The sequence below is a fragment of the Rhynchophorus ferrugineus genome, unplaced genomic scaffold, assembly GCF_030347505.1.
Source record: "Rhynchophorus ferrugineus isolate W39M unplaced genomic scaffold, kcgeb_rfMv2 rfM4, whole genome shotgun sequence".
Classification (NCBI taxonomy): Eukaryota; Metazoa; Arthropoda; class Insecta; order Coleoptera; family Curculionidae; genus Rhynchophorus; species Rhynchophorus ferrugineus.
In genome coordinates this window covers 41,909,499-41,931,342 of record NW_027472583.1, presented here as the reverse complement: position 1 = coordinate 41,931,342, position 21,844 = coordinate 41,909,499, and the positions used below count along the sequence as shown (strand labels likewise).

At 30.8% G+C, this 21,844-nt stretch overlaps 1 protein-coding gene and 1 long non-coding RNA gene across 2 annotated transcripts in view; one reads left to right on the top strand and one right to left on the bottom strand.

Moving 5' to 3' along the window:
- LOC143195813 (acidic mammalian chitinase) overlaps positions 1 to 18,980 on the bottom strand; it is a 31,683-nt gene extending 12,703 nt beyond the window's left edge. The window contains exons 1-4 of the mRNA XM_076403278.1: positions 18,795 to 18,980; positions 11,963 to 12,100; positions 11,675 to 11,883; positions 5,500 to 5,624 (exon numbers count right to left, since the gene is read on the bottom strand). Coding sequence (XP_076259393.1) covers positions 5,500 to 5,624; positions 11,675 to 11,883; positions 11,963 to 12,100; positions 18,795 to 18,855 — 533 coding nt within the window. The 5' untranslated portion in view covers positions 18,856 to 18,980. The remainder of the gene's footprint in view (positions 1 to 5,499; positions 5,625 to 11,674; positions 11,884 to 11,962; positions 12,101 to 18,794) is intronic.
- Positions 7,929 to 9,651, top strand: LOC143195817 (uncharacterized). The gene is made up of 4 exons (XR_013005598.1): positions 7,929 to 8,229; positions 8,289 to 8,619; positions 8,674 to 8,888; positions 9,389 to 9,651. It is a non-coding gene; the product is annotated as an uncharacterized LOC143195817 (long non-coding RNA).
- Positions 18,981 to 21,844: the final 2,864 nt, after the last annotated feature.

Genomic DNA, 21,844 nt, shown 5'->3' with positions numbered 1-21,844 from the left:
AAATTATTATTAAACATCTTTTCTCTCACCAGTTATGAACTACTTTTTCCATATTATTTCACAAATTCTGTACTATGGAGAGTATCAGTAAATGTAATTTCTTTCAATGAAAGATAAGAAAAACAATTCAAAATTATGACACGTTATTTTGTAATTAGCATTCGTAAAATAGAAATCAAAGTTAAATGTTATTTCAGATTCCTGCAAATAAAATATAAATATTTTAATTTTTTGTGTTTTTAATGAGGTTTTTATATAATTATATGTATTACTATTAATCATTAATAGATATAAAACATACATTTATCATTCAAATACATCTTCAGAGTAATAATTAAATTACAAAAAAAAACAGGGTTGTTTTTTCGAAACCAAAACATATGTCACTAATATTCCCGCCAATTCTTCTCACGTTCGCTCAAATTTGTTGGCCCGATCCGCGGTAGCTGGATTGCCGTTCTGTTCGGCGCCAAGCGCTGAAAGTTTTGCGGCGAACACTGGAATTAAGCAAAGCGCATGCGTAGTATGACTGAAGCAAATTTGAAACCTCTTCATCATGAATGTTTGCCGCTGTTATATGCAAATCAACGATAGACGCGTAAATTTTAAAATGAAAATCTGGCAAGGTTATACCGCGAAATGCCGCAGGCAATTTCGAATCGGAAGAGAAATCCTTAAATTTTACATTTGAAACAATGTTAAAACGGAAAGTTAGTGGTAAAAACATTACTAAATGAATTAAATTATTCCCGTATTTTTCGAATTATTAAAGTTATCGCAGTTACCATTTAGAACAGTATGGCCACGTAAAGTTATATTTTGTATTTTTACAGAGAATACAAATTAATGAGTCCGTTTTATCGGAAGATATAGATTAATGGAATTCAAGAATAACAAGAATCGTCAGTTTTTTTGTTTATAAAAATATTTTCAAAATCAGTTTTTTTGTTTAAATTAATGAAGAAAAAGAAAAAAGAAAAATTGTTCTTGCTTAAGGACTATTATTAATTGATACGGTTCTGGAGACATATCATTGCACTAAAGGTAATTCTAAACGTTGTTATGAATTTCTGATTAATTTCAAGTTTCAGTAGTAAATGCATTTCTTAACAAAGCACTAACTGAAAATTGCAGGCAATACATATATTAATTTGTGCATCAGGAGTTAAAATGAATGGTCATTCATCAAATTCAAAATAGTATAAAAATTCCTCATTTGTTGGTGAATTTCTAGTTGCCACGTGGGAGATAAGGCAAAATAGAAAGCAATAAATAAATGAAAACCATAGAGGACAAACTAAATATGAGTTCTCTGTAAGTTTGAGATTAAAGATTGAAATAAACAAGCAAAGATCCATGCAATTTTATTTAAAATGTTAAGATAAGTTAAGTTAAGTTTTGGAAAATCAATAGTTAATTTAATAAATGTAAAGGCATTCCGATAATATATATTGTTTGTTTTAATATACATGCTAAATCAAATATCAATTTCAAAATTGTTTTTGTTTCTATATTCCCTATTTTAATATGCAGACATGTATTATTTAATTTATTATATTTATGTTTAAAACAGAAAGCTAAAGCAATATCATGTGTATTTAATGCTCTGAAGTTGTTACAGCTCCGAAAACAATCTTAGTCATGATACTTATGAGAAAACATACAGTTGAATCAAAAACTTGGCTTGATGCCGAGTTTCCGGACACTGGACAAGTTCTGCTTCCGGACAAGGATTGGTATGCTAAGTTTAAACGTGATGAAATGAGCACCGAAGACGGTGAATACAGTGGACGCCCAAAAGAGGTTGTTACCGGCGAAAACATTTAAAAAATCCACAAAATGATTTTGAATGACCGTAAATTGAGATTAAATGACATAGAAGACACGCTACAAACATCAACTGAACATGTACATTATATCATTCACGAATATTTGGATAAGAGAAAGCTTTATGCAAAGTGGGTGCCGCGCGAGGTCACTTTTGACCAAAAACAACGACGAGTTGATGATTCGATGCAGTGTTTGAAGATGATCAAGCGTAATAAACCTGAGTTTTGGCGTTGATATGTAACAATGGACAAAACATGACACCATCATTTCACTCCGAAGTCCAATCCACAGTCATCCGAATAGACTGTACACGATGAACCCACGCCAAAGCGTGGGCAAACGCAACAATCGGCTGGCAAGATTATGGTGTCTCTATCTTGGGATGCGCATGGAATAATTTCCATTGACTACCTTGAAAAAGGAAGGACCATCCACAGAGACTATTACATAACGTTATTGCGTTATTATTAACGTATATACGGTGCGTTTGAAGGAAGAAATCGCCGAAAAACGGCCGCACAAGTCAGTGAAAACGATGGCAAAAATCCATGAATTGTGCTTTGAATTGCTTCCTCATGTACCGTATTTTCCATATCTGGCCCCCAGCGATTTAATTCTCTTGTCAGATCTGTTGTCAAGATCATCTTCTTATATAGAAGGAGTATTATCAATAATATCCAAAGCTGTTAATGTCTGATGTGTCTGACAATCTGAACAGTGAAGACTAACTAATCTCATGACTGAGTACTAGTTTCTATAATAAATGCAATTCGAGTTTTATTGATCCACAAGATCGAGACTCACTGTCAATTATTGGATCCATATATTGTCAATATAATCTCAATATTCAAAGCTTTTTCGGATGATGTCCACTCTTATATCTATTGTGTATTTCCGATATCCCAACAATAAAAGAAACGTAAGTACTTTGAACACTTGCCAACCGCACTGTTATTATATCAAGGTATACAAGTCGAAGACAATAAGATCCGCAAATGCAGTAGATACTGGAAAATAAAGCTCAATTTAAAGGCTCAATATTTATTCGCGTCAATTTTGCGTTTCAGTGGAAATATATAAACCGAATTATATCATTTTATGTTAGGCCTGTAAATTAGTTTTAAAGGGTTTAAGTTGAGGTTTTATTGTAAAAAATCGGCACTATGTATTTTATTTCAAGTATTGTCCATTGATAGCCTCTACTTCTCATCTTTCAGGCAAATTGCGGATTACATCTTAACAGAACGATATATCTTTTGAAGCTACCGACGAATCGACCCATTTTTTAATATTTTCGCAAAAATAAAACGCTGTTCAGGCTGGTCACGATTTATATATCGGAGCAAGTAGTAATCATAAGGAGTAAAGTCTGTAGAATACGGCGGGTGGGGTAGCACTTCCCTTTTTATTGTTCCAAATATGATTGCATCTGTGTAAGTAACTTACAAACAACCTATGGCAACATGTAGGCGAGCGCTGCCATGCTGAAGAATAACATTGTTGTGTCTTTGCTTGTACTTTGGCCGTTTTTAGAGCAGTGCTCGACTCCATATAATTACAATCGATTATTTTTATCCAAAACTTTGTTTAAAAGTTGTCGAAACCGCTGTTAATATATTGAAAACGATTTAGCATGTTTACCATGAACTTCACACGTCAGTCGATGATATTTAGCCGCCTTGCTCTTTTAAAATTAAGTAAAAATAGAAAATATTTCGTAAACGCGATTCTGTTCACACATGAAATGACACCTCAAAAGAGACGGGCTTATTTACGAGAATATACACGATCTTATAGGTAATAATATCTCAGTAAGTCTACAAAATCAAACTTTAAATAACCAAACCGAATAAATACTACATACATAATATATAATATTGTTTATACATAATATACTTTTATACATCATATTTTATAAAACTTATATTTCGAATCGAAAGAAGAAAATCTGTAATATTTATAATACTTCAGATCGAAAGAAGGAAATCTTTAATCTTTTTATCTCCGGTCCTCTAGCGAATTGGATGCATTCTAAGATCGTTATCTGTGTCATCGTTACAAGTGTGCGCATTTAAATTACCATTCTATATTTCCATGTTTTGTGAATAACGCATACTGAAAAGAGATGAGATGATGAGATTTCAACATAAAGTTGGTTGTAAATCCTTTAAAATTAATCTATTGGCGTGATACATTTGCACAAGAAGAATTAGGGCTTGTGGTTTTCTATTAGGCCATAAATTTGCCTAGAATTCAATGCTGTCAAATCACTGCTTATCATTAGATGACAAAGAACTGCATGAAGACTGTCATATTATATGAATCCACGAAGTTATTCAAGATTTCGCCTTAAAATCAGAATGCATGCAACGTGGAAATAAAAAAACTACTGGACTAATGCAAAAGACGTCAGAAGATTGTACGTCGATAAGAGTTGCTATAAATTTATATATTTTGATTGAACATAAATATTCATGTTATAATAAGTTATTTTAGTCAAGAATTATCGCTTAAGCATGTTCTATACTTAACATACATACGTAATTATGTTTAATCGAACGAACTAAATGTTATTTTTCATGCTCTCATTAAGAATATATTAAGAGTTTAACACTTGACTTGATTATGTTGAGTGAATATTGTAGTTAGTAGATAATAATAAAATACTTCTTAAATTTTATTTTATTTACAATTAAAAGATTTAATCATGTTAAGAAAAATTTTCTGCTATTACTATATACAGTTTTGTTTATATTAGTGTGTTTTCTTTCACATCATTCATTGTTCATGTCTTTCATAATTGATATAATATAAGACTAAGCATAATTTGAAATGAAAGTTTTCCAGGTCGTGTTTATACTACTTTTGAGTGCTACGCATTTTTCCCCTTTGACTTGACTTTTTCTCGTTTCCACTCAAAAGCTGATATTAAGTGGTTATGTTTTGTTCCTACCTGTGGGAACCTTGTAAACAAGTCTTACCTTTATTGCTATTTAAAAAATTGCACTGTAAAAACTTTGTAAGCTTAAATAAAATGGATAGTTTCTATGTTTTTGAGGGTATTTATTTGAATTGTTAAAAAACTTTTCAAAAATATTTTAAAGTCAGCTTTTTACCAACGAGGGTTGAGCTGGATTGGACCTATAGTTTAATGTGGACTCTGAACCACGGTCCAATAGTAGGAAGGTACTGTCGCCTTGAGAAGTGCTGAATTATGAATATATTATATATATATATATATAATAAAAGAGTACAAAGATCACAATTTACATTAAACATTGAAATAAGTGGTTGACTTTTAACATTTTCTATTGTATCCGATAGTTTTAAAACCAATGAAATACTATTTTAAACTGCATTTAAAGTTTTAGGAGAGGCACTGAATTACTTTTCAAAATAAGATGCGGTATACAATTGAAACTCCCAAAATAATGCAAATATACACTATTAATGAGGTAGGAACTCGGTTGCTAGTATTAACAATTCACAATGTTAAATATCGGTACAGTTATTTGAGAGAAATATTTGTTTCTTTATTTATTTATCTTCCCACGAACTAGTTGCTTATGATCATGTTTAATGCCCCAATTCAATAGCATAATGGAAATCAAAGAAATACCACGAGTAAATAGTTGCGTTGAAACTAGATAAACTAGTAGCTTATCTTACTTTGCCATTTCAGGGACGTCATATCCATAACTCCTTGTGGGTATGGGATTCACGGCAGCGGTCAATAAGTAGTTGTGTTTCTTGAACTTCTCGGAGAATTCTTTCAGTAAAGCACTGAAGTTGACCTGAAAATAAAATGAATTAATATTTATTTTACTTGTTTGAGAGCATAGTAAAATGAAATGTATATTTAATTTATTATATATTAGCTATTGATTTCTGGAGGGGTGAGCCGTTTATTAACTAAAGTTAGCTGATATTTCGGAATCGTTACAAATTGCATCTTTGTAGCAACTATTTTTAGTGAATCACTGTTAGTAAATGTAAATAATAAACAAAATAATCTCTAAACCTAAATTATAAATTTTAAATAATCATAATAAATGGTTATTATATAAACATATTTTGAAGTCAAAAAATTGAACCGACTTTTTTAGAGATTTCTAACAGAAAAAGAAAAAGCGTTTTAATAATTAAATAAAAGTAAACAAAAATTACTTAATTGTATATATGTAAAAAAATTATTTAACCTCTACTACATGTATTTTATATTCTACTATATACACACAATTTAGCTTAATACCTACCTAAACCTATTTATATATTTACAATATTTTTTTAACTACTACCAACTGATCACTTTGAAGTTAGTGCAGGGCAGCAAATTAGATTTGATTTGTTCGTAATTTAATTTCGTGTATATGTCACAAAATTATATTATTATTTTTGTATTGTTCGGGCTCGGCACCGACTTCACTGATCAGTTGGTAGAAGTTAAAATAATATTGTAAATATGTAAATATATTTAGGTGGGTATTAAGCTAAATTTTGTGTATGTAGTAGAATATAAAATACGTGTAGTAGTTAGGTTAAATAAGTTGTTGTTACTTATATTTAGTTATTGTAACTATTATTATGTACATATTGTATTTCGAAGCATTTTTTTGTGGCAAAAATCTAAATTTGATTATTTTTTACTTTTTAGTGAATTCTTTATTTATTGAAGTCGATTCAATTTTTTGTTAAAATTATTTTATTTTTCTCTATGCAGTGTTAGATATTTACTCAATGAGTTACGCAGTAATTTCATTAAGTATTACAATGGATAGCACAAGTAAAAGTACAAGTGATTTGACAAATGTTGCAATCAAATTAGAACAAAAAAAAGGTGTGCCCTATGATGGGAATCGAATCGAAGACCTCCGTGTGTGAGCTTATTATTCTAACCATTACACCATAGAAATAGTTGCTCGCAATTGTTCTTTTGACGTCTCATATGATAAGGTTAGAGCTTGAAAAGCAAACTGACTGACTTTTGCAACGAACTACTTCCGATTTTTCATCACATCAGTTCAGCAATAACATTATACACCAATATCTGATTATTTTAGATAAGGTCGATAATAGACGGAGAAATCGTTAATACATTTAAAAAACTATACAAGAGAACATAGAAACTTCTATATTTTTGAGGTCGGTTAAAAAATACAACAACAAAATGCGTGATCATAAATACGTCGAAGTACTACAACTGCTCCACCATAGTGGAGGGTCAAAGGTTAAACAGACAAAAACCCTTTGAATTCTTATTAAATTATGTATGCAAACTGTGCCGTGGTTTAAAACTATGTGGGTGTACAACCATCAAATGCTAATTAAGTTTAGGTTTGAAATCGTATGATAGATCTGAACTTTACAAACAATATGTTTACGAATAATAGTTGTTATTAACAATTTGTTGTAATATATGTGTCACGTGTGTCACGTTAATATATGGATTGTTTTAATATTATTCCTCAGATACAGGATTTAGATTGACCCCTGGCTTTTCTCATATCTCAAGAAGTATTTAGTGAAGCATAAATTTCATAACACTAAAGTAGCAGCCATATTTAACAGGCTTCAAAATATTCTATTTTATATGGTCAGTTGTTCAAATATTCCCTGTCTTAAACTATGTGCTTTATCTAAGTTTTTGTTAACAGAGTGGTCGATGTTGAAATGGACTTAAAGTGTGTGAAGTATTTATGAAATTATTTTCTTATTTAAAAGACCATATGACTCGTATGAGTACTTCAACTTCCTACTACTTTTGATTAAGGAATGGTCTGGATTATATCGAAGAAAAAGTCTAGCACGGTTAAGACGAATATCTTTATGCAATATAATTATGCCCTAAAATATTTTATGCGGAAGGTTCATTGTTATTTATTCCTAAAACTATAGTTCACCGAAAACATCAGTGAACTCATGTAATCACGATATCGAATATATTGTAAATTCGTTCTAAAATCAGACCGTACTTTTTATTCTCATTTTATTTTAGTTCAAACGAGATATAGTGATGTTTGATGCATATGAAGATGTAATCGAAATAACCTATAAAATTCTGCTGGTTGTCAAATGTCTGCAAAATTCTTCAAGACATTACTTATAATAATAAAAGGTTATAAATCGGCAAATGTTATTTTTTTGCTTTGTTTAATATTTATGATTACTCTGATTAAAATTGACAAAATTAAAATAAAGGTAAAAAACAGTCAGAGTCACAAACTGATTCTATCTCTAAGCAGCTCTTGCCACTAAAATGCATTACTACATATGGACACTTTAACTAAAATATCTCAAGATAGATTCACCAAAGAGAAACCATCCACATGCGACGAAGTGAGTGATAAAAATCACTTTGTTGTTGACATTATTCGGAGTCAAATATAAGAAATGATTAACGTGAGTAGTTTATATTGATAATATATTCTCAGCAGTATAATATAATACAATTATTTCAGAAGAAACTGTTAATATGGCAGGTATTCTTAGAAAACTCAGGAATATAGTCTTTGAGCGAGAACTATATCATATTGTCACTAGAGAAATATAAATTGAATTTTTATGTTTTATGTAATTTTCATTTTTTAGTATGTAGATTAAATGATAGTCAGAAAGGATTACAATTGTTTATTATTGCATATTTAATCCTATGGATTTGAGGTGTGCCAAAGAATTATTGCAATGTAACAGCATCATGCATCATGCAGGTACACAGAAAAACAATTAAACACTTAATAAAAGTATGATGGAAACGCAATACCAAAGGAAACAGGAACTAAACGTAAAAAGGTAAATATGCTTTCCAATCAAAATAAAATACATTACTTGGATATAAAATTGTAGATTAGATGGATTAAATTTCCAGGGGATAGCACAACTTAAAAAACGCGCCTATAACTCTAGTTCATACTTGTAGATGGTGTAGAAAAGAGTTCAATAAAATGAAAGAAGTATAATAAAACAACTTTACACCACAAAGTATTATGGTTGTATAATTTACTATAGTTTAAGTCCTTCGATAATATATGATTACATACTACACTAGATATAGTACAATGGTAATAAATAAATTATATTTAATAATATGGTTTTTGTTTATTTACATTGGAATTTTGTTATGTATCAAACCAAAACATAGAGTAATATATAGAGGTTTTACTTAAATAGACAAAATTGAGGAAATGTTTTGCGTGGTTTAAACTAATGCTGGCTCTGAGACCACTTTTTTGACTGGTTTATTTGAATTGGCCTAAGGAATTTATATAGTTCACTTCTATAACGCTATTGTTTGTTTCTATTGCATATCTGATATAATGTACGATCAGCATTTTTGTGGCACTATTTTAATTACTATTATTTGATTATAATATATCTTCATTCTCTAAAGTTTTGTGTATTTAGTGTATGTGCGGAAATAAAAAAGCCAAGCTTTTCTTGGAGGAAACAACCCAAGATATCTAGATTAAGAATGTGTGTGTGACTTAGCATTACTTCTATCTGGTACGCATATGATTATTTATATAGAGCATTTATATTCATATTTATTTGTTATTTACAGGAATGTAACAGAAGATATCATGGAAATATTGCTCACACTTTAAAACCAAAATGTGTTCAAATTAACATTGAATTGCGAGGAGATATGTTGAAAAATTGCAGCATTTTTATTACTTCTTACTTTACTTTTTATTTATATATTTATATTTCATCATTTTCTTATTATATACATTTTTTATATTCATTATATATTTATATTTTACCTTTTGGATATTTTATAATATTTGTATTTATATCAAATTTTATTTTAATAAATTGTTTTGATTATATTTGCGAGGAGATATGTTGTGGGTGGTCAATTAATGCATATAAAATGCTCGACCGATTAAATGCTTTCCTGACAGAATATTTTCTTTACAGGTGCACCGTAATCGTGATTTAAACTAACCAATGAAATGCAGCGAAGTGACATTCTTACCGTCTTCCTGCTGAGATCACGCAAAAGTTTGTATTTTTATTGTATCAAACTTTCTATATTACTCTATGATCCAAAATAAACTAAAAGTCAAATTTGATGCGGCAATATATTGATGTTGCGGCATTATAAATTTTAATCTCATGAGTTTACTATTTACCAAAATCAATAGCAAATAGTAGTTTTTTGTGGTTCCATTGCTTGCTGCTGAATTACGCACCTGTTGACGACGTCCCATATCAAGCTATCATATAAAAAGTATTAATGAACAGATCATTAACATTGATGAACTCATGAGGACATTCTGCATAGCACAAAAAACAAAATTGCATTTTTTGCAAGGTATTTACTGTTTTGTGTTCCCTTGCACTGGCGTTCCTTTGATATACGAATATTGGATCCTTGTTTACTAGACATATTTTTAGTCAGCAAACTTTGGGGAGTTGATATTTGTAGTAATTAACATTCATTTCACAAATATAGTTTTATTATCTGAAAGTGCTGTTCAGTTGAACAACTTGCCATGATAATTTATCACCAATAATTTGGTAGACGGGAATTTTAAATACATGAATAGTTATTTGCGTACGGAATAGTAATTCTGCATTCTACATATTTCATTTAAACTAAGCTAGTTGGTGGAGAAAATAATTTAATGGCACTTTCATTAAAAATCTCTCCGTATAAAAATTATCTAACAAATCACTTGAATATTCAAATTAAACAACAATTTTAATTTTAATAAAAATGACTTTACATATTTATTAAAAATAATTATATTTTTTACGTTTTAAAATGGCCTTTTTGGTAACTACTTAGTGGCGACAAATCACCGTTTTCAGCATTAAGATTGCCCAGTTACTACTTTAAAGACATCTGTGGAGAATCACAAACATGAATTATATTTACGACCTAGTGGGATTCAAACTTGCGAATATTGTGACAGTTGGAAGACCTATTGCCTCAATCACTGCGGGTACCAAGCTGGGAATAATTATAAATATAAAATACAAAATTTATCTTAACCCAATCGTATCGTATTAAAATAATACGGAGCAGACACAAAAATACAGAGAGACACACATCAAGATTATGGAGTAATGTTGATATTGAAATATATTGATGAAATAGAATAGTTAATATATTTGTATATTAAATTTCCCACAAACTACATAGCTAAAGCATTATGTGGTGCTGGCAAATACTATACTACTAATATTAAATTAGTGGTCTATATAATCGTTAATAGTCGTTAATAAACTAATATTAAATCAATATAAATAAGAAAAATAATTTGGAAATATAAAAACCGAAGACTATACCAGAATTTTTTAAGGTACTATGTGCATATGTTACATTTTAAAATGTTAATAATGAAAATATTGACTCTATAGTTCTTTAATATTGTTCTTCACGTCCAGATCTAAGCTTTCAGAAGTTTAAGCAGCGCGTGAAGGTCTATTTCCCATAATTATAAAACATGGCGATTTTTAACGTATTATTTAACTGTAATAGTTCATAGGGTTTTTGTCTTTTCAACCTTTGGGTAAGCCATACTATATTGTTGTCGAGTCGAGTTTTACTTTGACTTACTTTAACGTTTTATATTATATTTTTATAGTAATTATCAGATTAGGGTGTTTTATTGTATATTTTAAATGGTTACTATTATTTAAATATCATATTTTATTAAAATAATTTTTGTAAACTTCCTACTACAAATATTCTACTAGGTCACGCGGTGATTAACATGCGAAGAGCTTGGTTACAACTTTATATATTAGAAATTGCCTTCTATATCTCTTTACTTTGCGATTGAAGTACTTTAAAAATAAAGTAGCAGATGCGTTAACTAAAAAGTGTAAAACTTACAATATCTGCTAAGGAAGGAAACTCCCAGTCAAAGTCTATTCCATCGTAGTTGTATTTCTCCAGCAGCTGATAACAGTTTTTAATTAAACTTGCTCTCAATGTTTCGTTTGACGCTACTTTCGTAAAGCTACCGTTGTTATTTACTAAACTAAATAGTAACTTTAAATCCGGGTTAGAATCTTTGAGCTCAGCTAGTGGCTTAACAAGACCTGTAAGAATATTTATTTGGAAAAAAACCAGGATATTAAGATATATTCTTTAGTAGATAATCTCCATGGATATATTTACCTTTTCTCTCGTTCTGTATAGTTACTGAACTGTCAGCGTTAACAGTAACAAATGCATAGTAAATGTGAGTCAGCAAATTAGGATTGATGTCCGATATCTTCATGGTGACACTTGAGTAATAGTAACCTCCCACATAGTCTAGGAATTAATTCATTTTTAGTATTAAATAAAATTGTTAGTTTATTTTGTATTTTGAATTGCAGAATTGTTTATTTTACATGTTTAATAATGTTTTACATGTATTAGGAATAAACTATAAAAATCTCTCTACATGTGAACCATAGTTTAACAGGCTACAGATTAAAATATATTAATATAAGGACGTTAGTTATGATACATTAACCCAAAGTTGTGTTACTTTTAATATTAATACAACTAAAATTTTGTTCCTTTTGTTTAAATAGCTACTTAAATTTTGAAATCATACAGGGGCTAGACAAAGTAATATGAAAACCATGCAATATAGTACATATTGTTGCATATTTGCAATATTGCTTCCATGTGAATAATTTGGTATGTCAGGTTGTATGTTATATTTTGAAGGCTTGTAGGGTATAATTCAGGGTTCGACTTCAAATTTTTGAGTTCTCAGACTTCGAAAGAAGGAAAATCGTTTATGCTCGGTTAGCGCCTGTGATGAAAATATCTGAATTGTTTAATGTTCCATTAGCGACATTATCTACGCTAATGACATAATTCAGAAATCATGTTGAAAATTACCGACAATGAGGAATAATAGACAAAACCAACTAGCCAAAGTTAGCTGACAGATATCGATGAACATTTAGAGGAATTGTGGTTGGTCATCACAAAACTACCACGACCAAAGTAACAGCAGATCTTCACTTGAGAAATACTGTTTCTACAAAAAGAGTATGGCAGGAACATTCATAGAAATTGTTATTCCAAAACCTCTTTCAACTGAAAGCAATGCTAAGCTGCTAAAGAATTGGTGCAGCGATAGTACAATCTGAACACCTGATGCTCTATTTCTTCAAAGGACCGGGCTTATTTATGCAGAATCCGAAAACAGGACTATTATCAGGAATATCTGTTTCCTACAGTCAACCATGGGAAAAATCTCGTCATTATTTGGGCGGCAATATTGAGGTATTCAGATGGTACTCTCATTCATATTACTAGTTGAATTACTGTATTTTATCATATCGATATCTTCAATAGTAAAGTTCTTACTATGACTAGCATAATGCTGCGCATTCTAAACACAGCCACATTTCAAGATGATGATGTGCTCATACATACAAACAAAATATTTCAGTCTTGAGTTGAGGAGCATCAGAATTGTTATGGGGAGTTATAAGGAGCTACTGAGGAGTACATTTCCAACATCATTGTTATTAATAAAGATATATTATGTATAAGCCAAGTGTTAAAATTATTTTTGTGATAATGGAAATCCGGATGATAATACTTTGATTGATTTCTTATCACCTAACCATATGATTCACAAGTTTAGGCATGTAAGTCAGAGTGTGTCCATAGGTTATAGGGGATAAAACTTATAGTAGCAGCCAAAAGATACACACAAAGACAGAGAACTAGATCGGACCGGATACTGCAGAAACGACAATGGACCTGTCATAACTCAAAGAAAGGGATAGACATTTGTCCACCCACTACCCATGATTTTTCACTCAGTATTAGCGTAGTTTTCGAGTTTTCATCAATTTTTCTAAAATATTCCAATTCTTTATCTTTGAACTTTTTTTGCCTTTTAGCCTTTCTCCGTCATTGCCATTAAAACTAATGTATATAACTGAGCATCCTCATAAGTTTCTAAAAGCGTTTGATGGATTTCGACAGCAGATTTCTTCATGTCAAGCTACACAAGTAATGAATTCAAAAATTTCATTGAAAATACAAATTTAAACGGCCAATGATTAGCGCCTGTAAAGATTTAATAATTCAAAGTACTTCACGGAACGATATAAAATAATATCTAGATATAGGAAATTCATTTTAATTTTTTTTAGATAACTAATTTTTATGGAACTGAACAGGGATGTATTATTTAAGGTCGTAATATATTAAATTGTACATTATGATAAAAATGAATCTATATATTAATCGACTTAGCGAAAATTTTGCCTCCCTTTTTGAAGAAAACGAGGGCACCTGGCACCACCTTATATCGAGGAAGAATTTTTAGGGCAATTTTAAAGCAACATAGAATAGATGTCAGAGCGGTTACACAAAATATATAAACAAACCCAGCGGTAGAAGTGCGGGCTAAGAGTTTAGCTTGCCGACAATAATGTCCTAGGCTGGAATCTCGCTGGAGCTAAAGGTTTCTAAAAAAGTTTTTAAAATAAAATATATATATATACAGTATAGTGTTCGTTAAAATTAATGAGTATTTTTTGAAAAAATTGAAACTATATTGAAACGGAAAGTGAATTGTTAAAACATTATTAAACGAAGTTATGGAATTATAAGCAGAGTATTGTATTACTTTCGGTTATTCCCGAATTGTTGGAATTATTAAAGAGCTATGGCAAGTTTGGATAAAAAACGATTAAGAATAGTAAGGTCATGAAAAGTTATAATTTACATTTTTGCAGAGAAACCAAATTAATATGTTTGCTTTATCGGAAGGTATTTCCAACATAAATTAACATACATTCGAGAGTAACAATGGTCGTCTAGATAATGATCTAGTGTTATTATAGATTATATTTTATTTTCTTTTTTTAGTGTTAGATATTTACTCAGTAAATTATGCAGTTATTTTAAAAATACGAATAAAGAGACAATGATTGAAAATAACGAATGGTTCAGGTCCCCGGGCCCGCTATCTAGTCTAGATGTTTTGACGAATGTTCTCACCAAACTAGAACAACAACAAAGAGTTGTTGGCCCCGCCGGGAATCGAACCCGCGACCTCCGCGTGTGATATGAGCACTCTAACCACTATACCATAGAAGCAGTAGCCTGCAATATTCCTACGGCCTCTCATATCATATGTTTAGTGTTTAAAAAGCAAACAGAACGGCTTTTGCACTGAACGACTTCCGCTCTTGCGTTACATCAGTCCAGCAATAACATTATACATAAATATGTGATTATTTTAGATAAAAAATATGTGAAAATTTTGTACGTGCCTTTAAAATTTGAGGGTTTTCCCCGATTCCCCCGGTCCCCCCGTCAGATCCTGACTTGGTTCCAATAGGACCACCTCAGAAGTGCACTGTTTAGAATAGAAAAAGAATTTTGAAAATCGTCCCATAATTGACGGAGAAATCGGTGAACTTACATTAAAAAAAATACAGCCTAACATACAACCTCCTCCTTTTTTGAAGTCAGTTAAGTACTGTGAAAATAAGTTTTAATAACATATCATTTTTAAATTAGTCCTTAATAATTAGTCCTTTATGAGAAAAACATGATTAATTAAATACATAGTGGTCGAATTTCGAACACAGGACGATCACTAGTAAAAATAAAGTCGTGTTTAATTTTTGCTAATTAATTGGATACAAAACTATCTCCGTTTTTCACTTCCTATTCCGAGAAGATCAGATTCTTGTTTACGAATTTATTAAACACACTGGTGTATATATAAATATAATTAATTACTTAGTTCGGTCTCAACCTTCGTAGGGTCAAGACGTTTTTTCCCTGCTCGAAAACAACACTAGAAAGATAACAAAAAATACATCTGTATTGTATTATGGTCAACTTCTGGTTAACAATCTGAAAAAGTTCCCAGGTATACGTTTCGGCGACACGGTCAATCTAAAGTGAACCAAAGGACGTTCCAAGTTTTGGTCTTATAATACTGGGACAGTAAAAACAAGTACTCTTGTATAAATACATACAAATATCAAAGGAGTAGCCACTAACCGAGTACAGTTCAAAGCTATGTCATATAATAACGTTAATGTTACTTGCACAAGCGAAACAGATTATAGAAGTATGAAGAAGCACCTGATTCAAATGAAATATAATAAAGAGACGACGGATAATCCATTCAATAAACTCGAATTCCACACATATCAATTAAAAAGCGATAAGTGGCACAGAGTTGTTATTAGTGAATTACCGTCACTAACAAGTCAGGATGATATTAAATGCGAACTAGAGACTCACGAACATAAAATCGCGACCGTTACGCCTAGTGAAAAAAAAAAACGATAAACGAAAATGCAAACGCGAAAAACGCATTAAGGATTTCCCGCTGTTTTACATGGATTTAGTACAAAATGAAAACAACAAAACGATTTATGATATAAAATACCTAATTCGTAATTATTCGTATAATTTTTGTGTATTCGTTCTTAGTAATTATAACATAGAAATGGGCTAAATTAGCGAATCCGGGAACTAGGACTATTTCCATTATTAAAAAATTATTAAAACTCATTATTTAAAAAAAACATTAAAATATGGAGTTATGATGCATACTGGACAGTACACTCCAGTGAATGTGCTCGAGGACGAACAGCTCTAACGATATAACAAAATATACATTTCCAACAAAACTAGATAAAACAAGAAGTAACACAAGCTACGATAGTTACCATTGAAAAGAACGGCGTTAAAGAACGGTAGACTATGCCTATATTTCTAATATCGAGAATGTTTTTTAACCGAATTATCATTGCTTATATAACAATGCATCTATTTCTCCAATTCCAGGTGTAGAAAGTTATGGTTGAACAAACTATCAACATAAGTTATACAGTCTGAACTATCAAAGTTAATTCAAATAATAACTGCGGGTTCAAAAGATGCAATAATATATTTTGTAAACCGGTAAAGGAATAAGTGTTTGGAAGTATTTAAATGAGATTTATTAGGGAGTTCTTATTACGATTCTAACGATTATTCATAAGCACTAGGAATACTTCAAGAGCAAGGATCGTCTCTGACTAAAAGATGCGCATAAAACAATCATCAAAAGAATGCTAAAATCATTTCAAGCTTTAATTTGAGTGCAGACGTACCTTTCTGAATGCTCCGTTGTAAAAAAAGAAAAAAACAGCTGTGTTACTATTGATGTCATAAAAGTGCCGGTCATAAAAAGTGAAAACCTAGTCACAACCATTGTAGGGTGGGAACGTAATTTAAAACATGAACCATTGAACGTGAAATTTAAAATTTATTTTTTATAAGCAAGGCTCTACCTTCTAGGAATTTTCTTTCTTATTTCCGGAACGGTAAATCGAGCGAGTAAAATATGACGCGCGTAAAACAAATTTATATTAAACATTTAGTAACTATTAAGTGATCTGTAAGGTTAATTTCAATACATAATAGCTAATCCACAACATCTTTCTGTCGATTTATCAATTGAATGACCCGATATTCGAAATAACGATCAACTGCCAATAACAGAAGCCCCCCAAATGCATGAATGGAACATGGTTACCAAGAAAAAACGCTGGAGGATTTCCGAAAAACAAGTCGTCCGAAAACAGACGAAAATCAGCGAATATTGGCTTCAAACACCTATCCAAACATACAACAGTTTCAGTGTCCTGACAGAGGAGATAGAAGAAAACCAGAACAACAAAGAAAACCAACCAGAAGCAATTCCTAGACCATCCCCAATAACAATATATAAAGTAGGTGTTGTTAAACATCTGCATGACTTGCTCAAAACAATATGTAATAATTACACAATAAAAACAATCGGATCTCAAACAATGAAGATTCAAATGTTGGACCCTGAACATTTCAAAGTTTTAACAAGAGAATTGGACAATAGAAGCACACAATACCATAGTTTTCAACGAACGTCCGAAAAAACCTTTAAATTTGTCATAAAAAGACTTCATCACGCCACAGATTCAAACACAATTAAAACAGCCCTAGCTGTACAAGGCCACGAAGTTGTAAACATACATAATATTAAACATTATGCAATAACGGAGCCACTGCCAATATTTTATATAGATTTGAAGCCTAAAGAAAATAATAAACATGTTTACAAGATTAAGGACTTGGACCACAATGTCATTAAATATGAGGTACCATCAACAAAAAGAATCATCCCACAATGCGCCAGATTTCACGCATATGGGCATACCAAAACATACTGTCGCAAATTGTATAGATATGTGAAATGCGCAGGAGAGCATGCGACCAATGAACAAACACGTGACGATAAAGTAAAATGCGTTAACTGTGACGCTGAGCATCCTGAAAATTATAGGCGATGCCTAGTCCAAGAGTGGCAAAAACAAAAATTTTATCCAGCACTGAGAGAAAAAAGAAACTTACGACCACCAAAACAGCCCATACCATTTAACTAAAGTAATACCATTTAACTCTTGTATTGGTGCCTAAAGCACCAATACAAGTTCCTCATATAACATACACACACGCAGTAACCAACAGTCAGACCCAATCTAACACGCAGACAACGCCACTCACCACTGACCTTGTAAGTACTATTAGTAAATTAGAGGAAATGATGGGTAAACTGTACCAGTATTTACACAGGTAAATCGAGCGTTTCAATGAAAGCAGACTAACATTAATCCAAACTGACAAGAAATTTGTCGTCCTTTGACAAAAAAAGGAAGCCATTTTCGGACTCGACACACCCAAACACATAATAAAGATTACGTCACAAAACCTAAACAGCTTTTAACATTTTTTTGCACACCTGTGTAATTTAATAGGAGGATATTTCAAATTAACATTTTAATTAATTTATTATTATAAAGTATGCTATATATTTGGCAGCAATATTTAATTTATATAGATTACCTATAATTAATAATAAAAAATTGTGGTGATTTCATATTTGATACTTAACTATTTCATTTTATTATATTCTTACTAGCAATAGTTTTGTACTTACGGCTTTCAGTAACAAAGAAGCCCCATAAAATGGCCAATAATAACAGCACATACTTAGTCATCTTTCGTAGCAGATGTATTGAAACAGAATAGAAAATAGCCCTAGTTTTATTAACAGTATATTAACGAATTATAATCAATTATAAAACATTTATAATTGACTTGTGGTTGATTAGCGCGTGAGCAATTGACTTATGTTTAGCGGAGGCAAAAATTATGAAAAGTGCCATTTAGTTTTATTTGTTAGTCAAACTTGAATAATTTATAGATCGGGGATTCTTCTAATGTGAATTACAGTGACCTAAGAATATTTCTTATATTAAGTTGACCTTGGGCTTAATCATTGTTTATTTCACGGCATTAATAATTTTTGTTATAAGGCTAATAAAAATGAATTGGGCTTGTTTTGATTGACATTTTTACTATACCGTTTCTGTTCTTGTTTTCAACATAACATTTGCCATAGCCGTGTCATGTCATGGTTTATTTTAAATCTATTATTTAATTTAAGTAAATTTTTAGTGTTAAACAATCAATTTCTCATGTCAGCCAATTAATCTTGTTATCCTTTGATCTAACTCATTAACTACTTAAAATCATAAATGATTCGTAATATTTATAGTACTTACGATTCCATATGGTAATTTTATACCTTCTTTTATGTTTGGGTCATTTATGGTTAAAATGTTTGAACGATAATACAATTACCATGAATGGTAACCTGTTTGTTTCTTTTCTAGTACTGTTGTTGCCAGTTGTGACATCTTTACATTTCCAAGTGCTGTTAGAACTTCATAACAGCTCATTTGTGAAGACAATACGCTCAGAGTCACTACTTTTTTATTCTGTTGATTTCACTGTGTTTTGTGATGACCATCTTGAGCTTCATCATATGGTGAGATTTTTCAGAGAATATTAATTTTTTTTATTTCATTCTATTTTATTTATTCCAATTATTGTTTTCTATTTCTTTATATATCTATTTATTTAATTTATTTTCCTCTGTATTATTTGCATCTTTCCAATAATTCTTAAATTAAGGATAATAGCGTTTTATGGTTGCACCTATAAGGTATAAATTATGTCTATTTTATTAGCCAAGAACTGATAGCAAAGTAGTAAAGCGCTAAAGTAACTGATGTGTAGTTATGAATTATTATTCATAAATTGAAGCATATATAAACGTTTGCGAAATTGGTTCCTGTCGCCTCTTGGTAACAGCATATTGTTGCCTTGTTTAACCTTGTTTACTGGTTGCTGCTTTGTTGCCTTTTAAGAGTAAACTATAGAGAAAATAGGAAATAGGAAATAAAATTAGCTCTTAAATGCTCTAGTCGTAAGTTTTACAGGACATCTTTGGTTATCATATCATATTTGTTCTTTCCCCTATTTTTGGGTATACTTTTAGCCAAATTTGTTTCTATAATGTTTTTATAGCTTTTTCGGGTAAATACAAAAACAAAATAAAAATTTTTACTCAAAATGTAATGGTTCAAATACAGCGAATCTTTTTTGCGTGTAATTCCACTATAGTCTAGAAGTGGTTTTAAATGTAAACCGTTATAAACTTGAGGATTGCCAGATGATCATTATTAGATAATTTTGATCAAAATGTAGTTCCTAATGGAAATTTAAATAGTAAGTATAATGCTCAATCTAAATAACTGAACTAAAATTGAAATACATCCTACCATGGAATTCATGTCATGAGGTTTATTATATTGAAGCACCTGAAGTGAACATTTTATGTTACCAATCTTAATAATTATCTATACTACAAAAATAGTAAATTAATGCAATGAAGCAGGCTCAGCAGTCATTAGAAATACTACTTATTTTTTACGGATTTTCTCTCTATTACGAAAACTCTATTACCTTAAATATCTGACTCAAAAGTCATATTTTGTGAAAAATCATTTTTTTGATGACTATAAAAGTTAGTTTTATTTGTTTAAAATGCAGATAAGGCATGTACATGCAAGGAAATCATAAATCGTTTCTAATATTAATTGTACTTATCGTAAATCTTTGCATATGGTAATTTGATATTTTATACTTTTTAAATCTTAGGTCCTTTGTGTTTTAAAATGTTTGAACGATAATGTGAAATGAATTAGGCGGGATTGTCGCTTCTTTTTAGATGTGGGATTTGTCGTCTTTTGAGGACACTTGGTAAGAGAAAAAATTACCACGAATGGCAACATTGTTAATACATTTTCGTGGGCTGTAACATCTTTGTCAGATCTAATATCTCGAGATGTCCAATGGACGTTAGAACTTGAAGAGTGTTAATTTGTGAAGACGCTCTGTGCTTTATTTACTGGGTATAGTCCCATTAGTTTCTAGAAAGAAGATATCTGTCTTTTAATATGTCTGGGCCATTTTAGGTAGATTTTAGTAAGTTGTTCATTGCAATTGAACCTGTAAAGAACGTTGTGGTAGAACTGTCGCGTTGTTGATTAATGTAATTTGTTATAATTCTAAATATATCAGTTGTTGTTGTTACTGGTTATTTAATACTTTCCCAATTTATCGCCTACATTATTGTGTTGATTTTTTATTTTTTCAATTTTATTCCATTATATTTATTCCACTTATTATATTATATTATTATTAAATTATATATTTTCCATAATTATTAAATTACTGTAAATTAAAGATAATAGTTTTATGGTTTCAACTATAATGTATAAATTATAATTACTTCATAAGCCAGAAACTAATGCCAAAGTGGCCAAAGTATCGGATGTGTAGTTCTGATTTATTGATAATTTGAAGCATGAATAAAAAGTACCGAAATTGGTGCCATGGTGGCAGCGTATTTAGTGTATGAGCCTTTGGCTTTTTCCCCGGTGCGCATTGCACGTTTTTCATAATCGGAGTTAGGGAAGTGAGTGCACAACCTTTTTTTCTTATTCCATGATGACCAGCTACAACCAAAAGGTCTTTTGCTGATGTCGCTTTGGATTCGGGAAAGAAAGTGTTTTGCGGACGACCAAGACCCTGGGTTACGACTGGCATAGTCGTAGTTGGTTTAAAACCGAGGTTTGT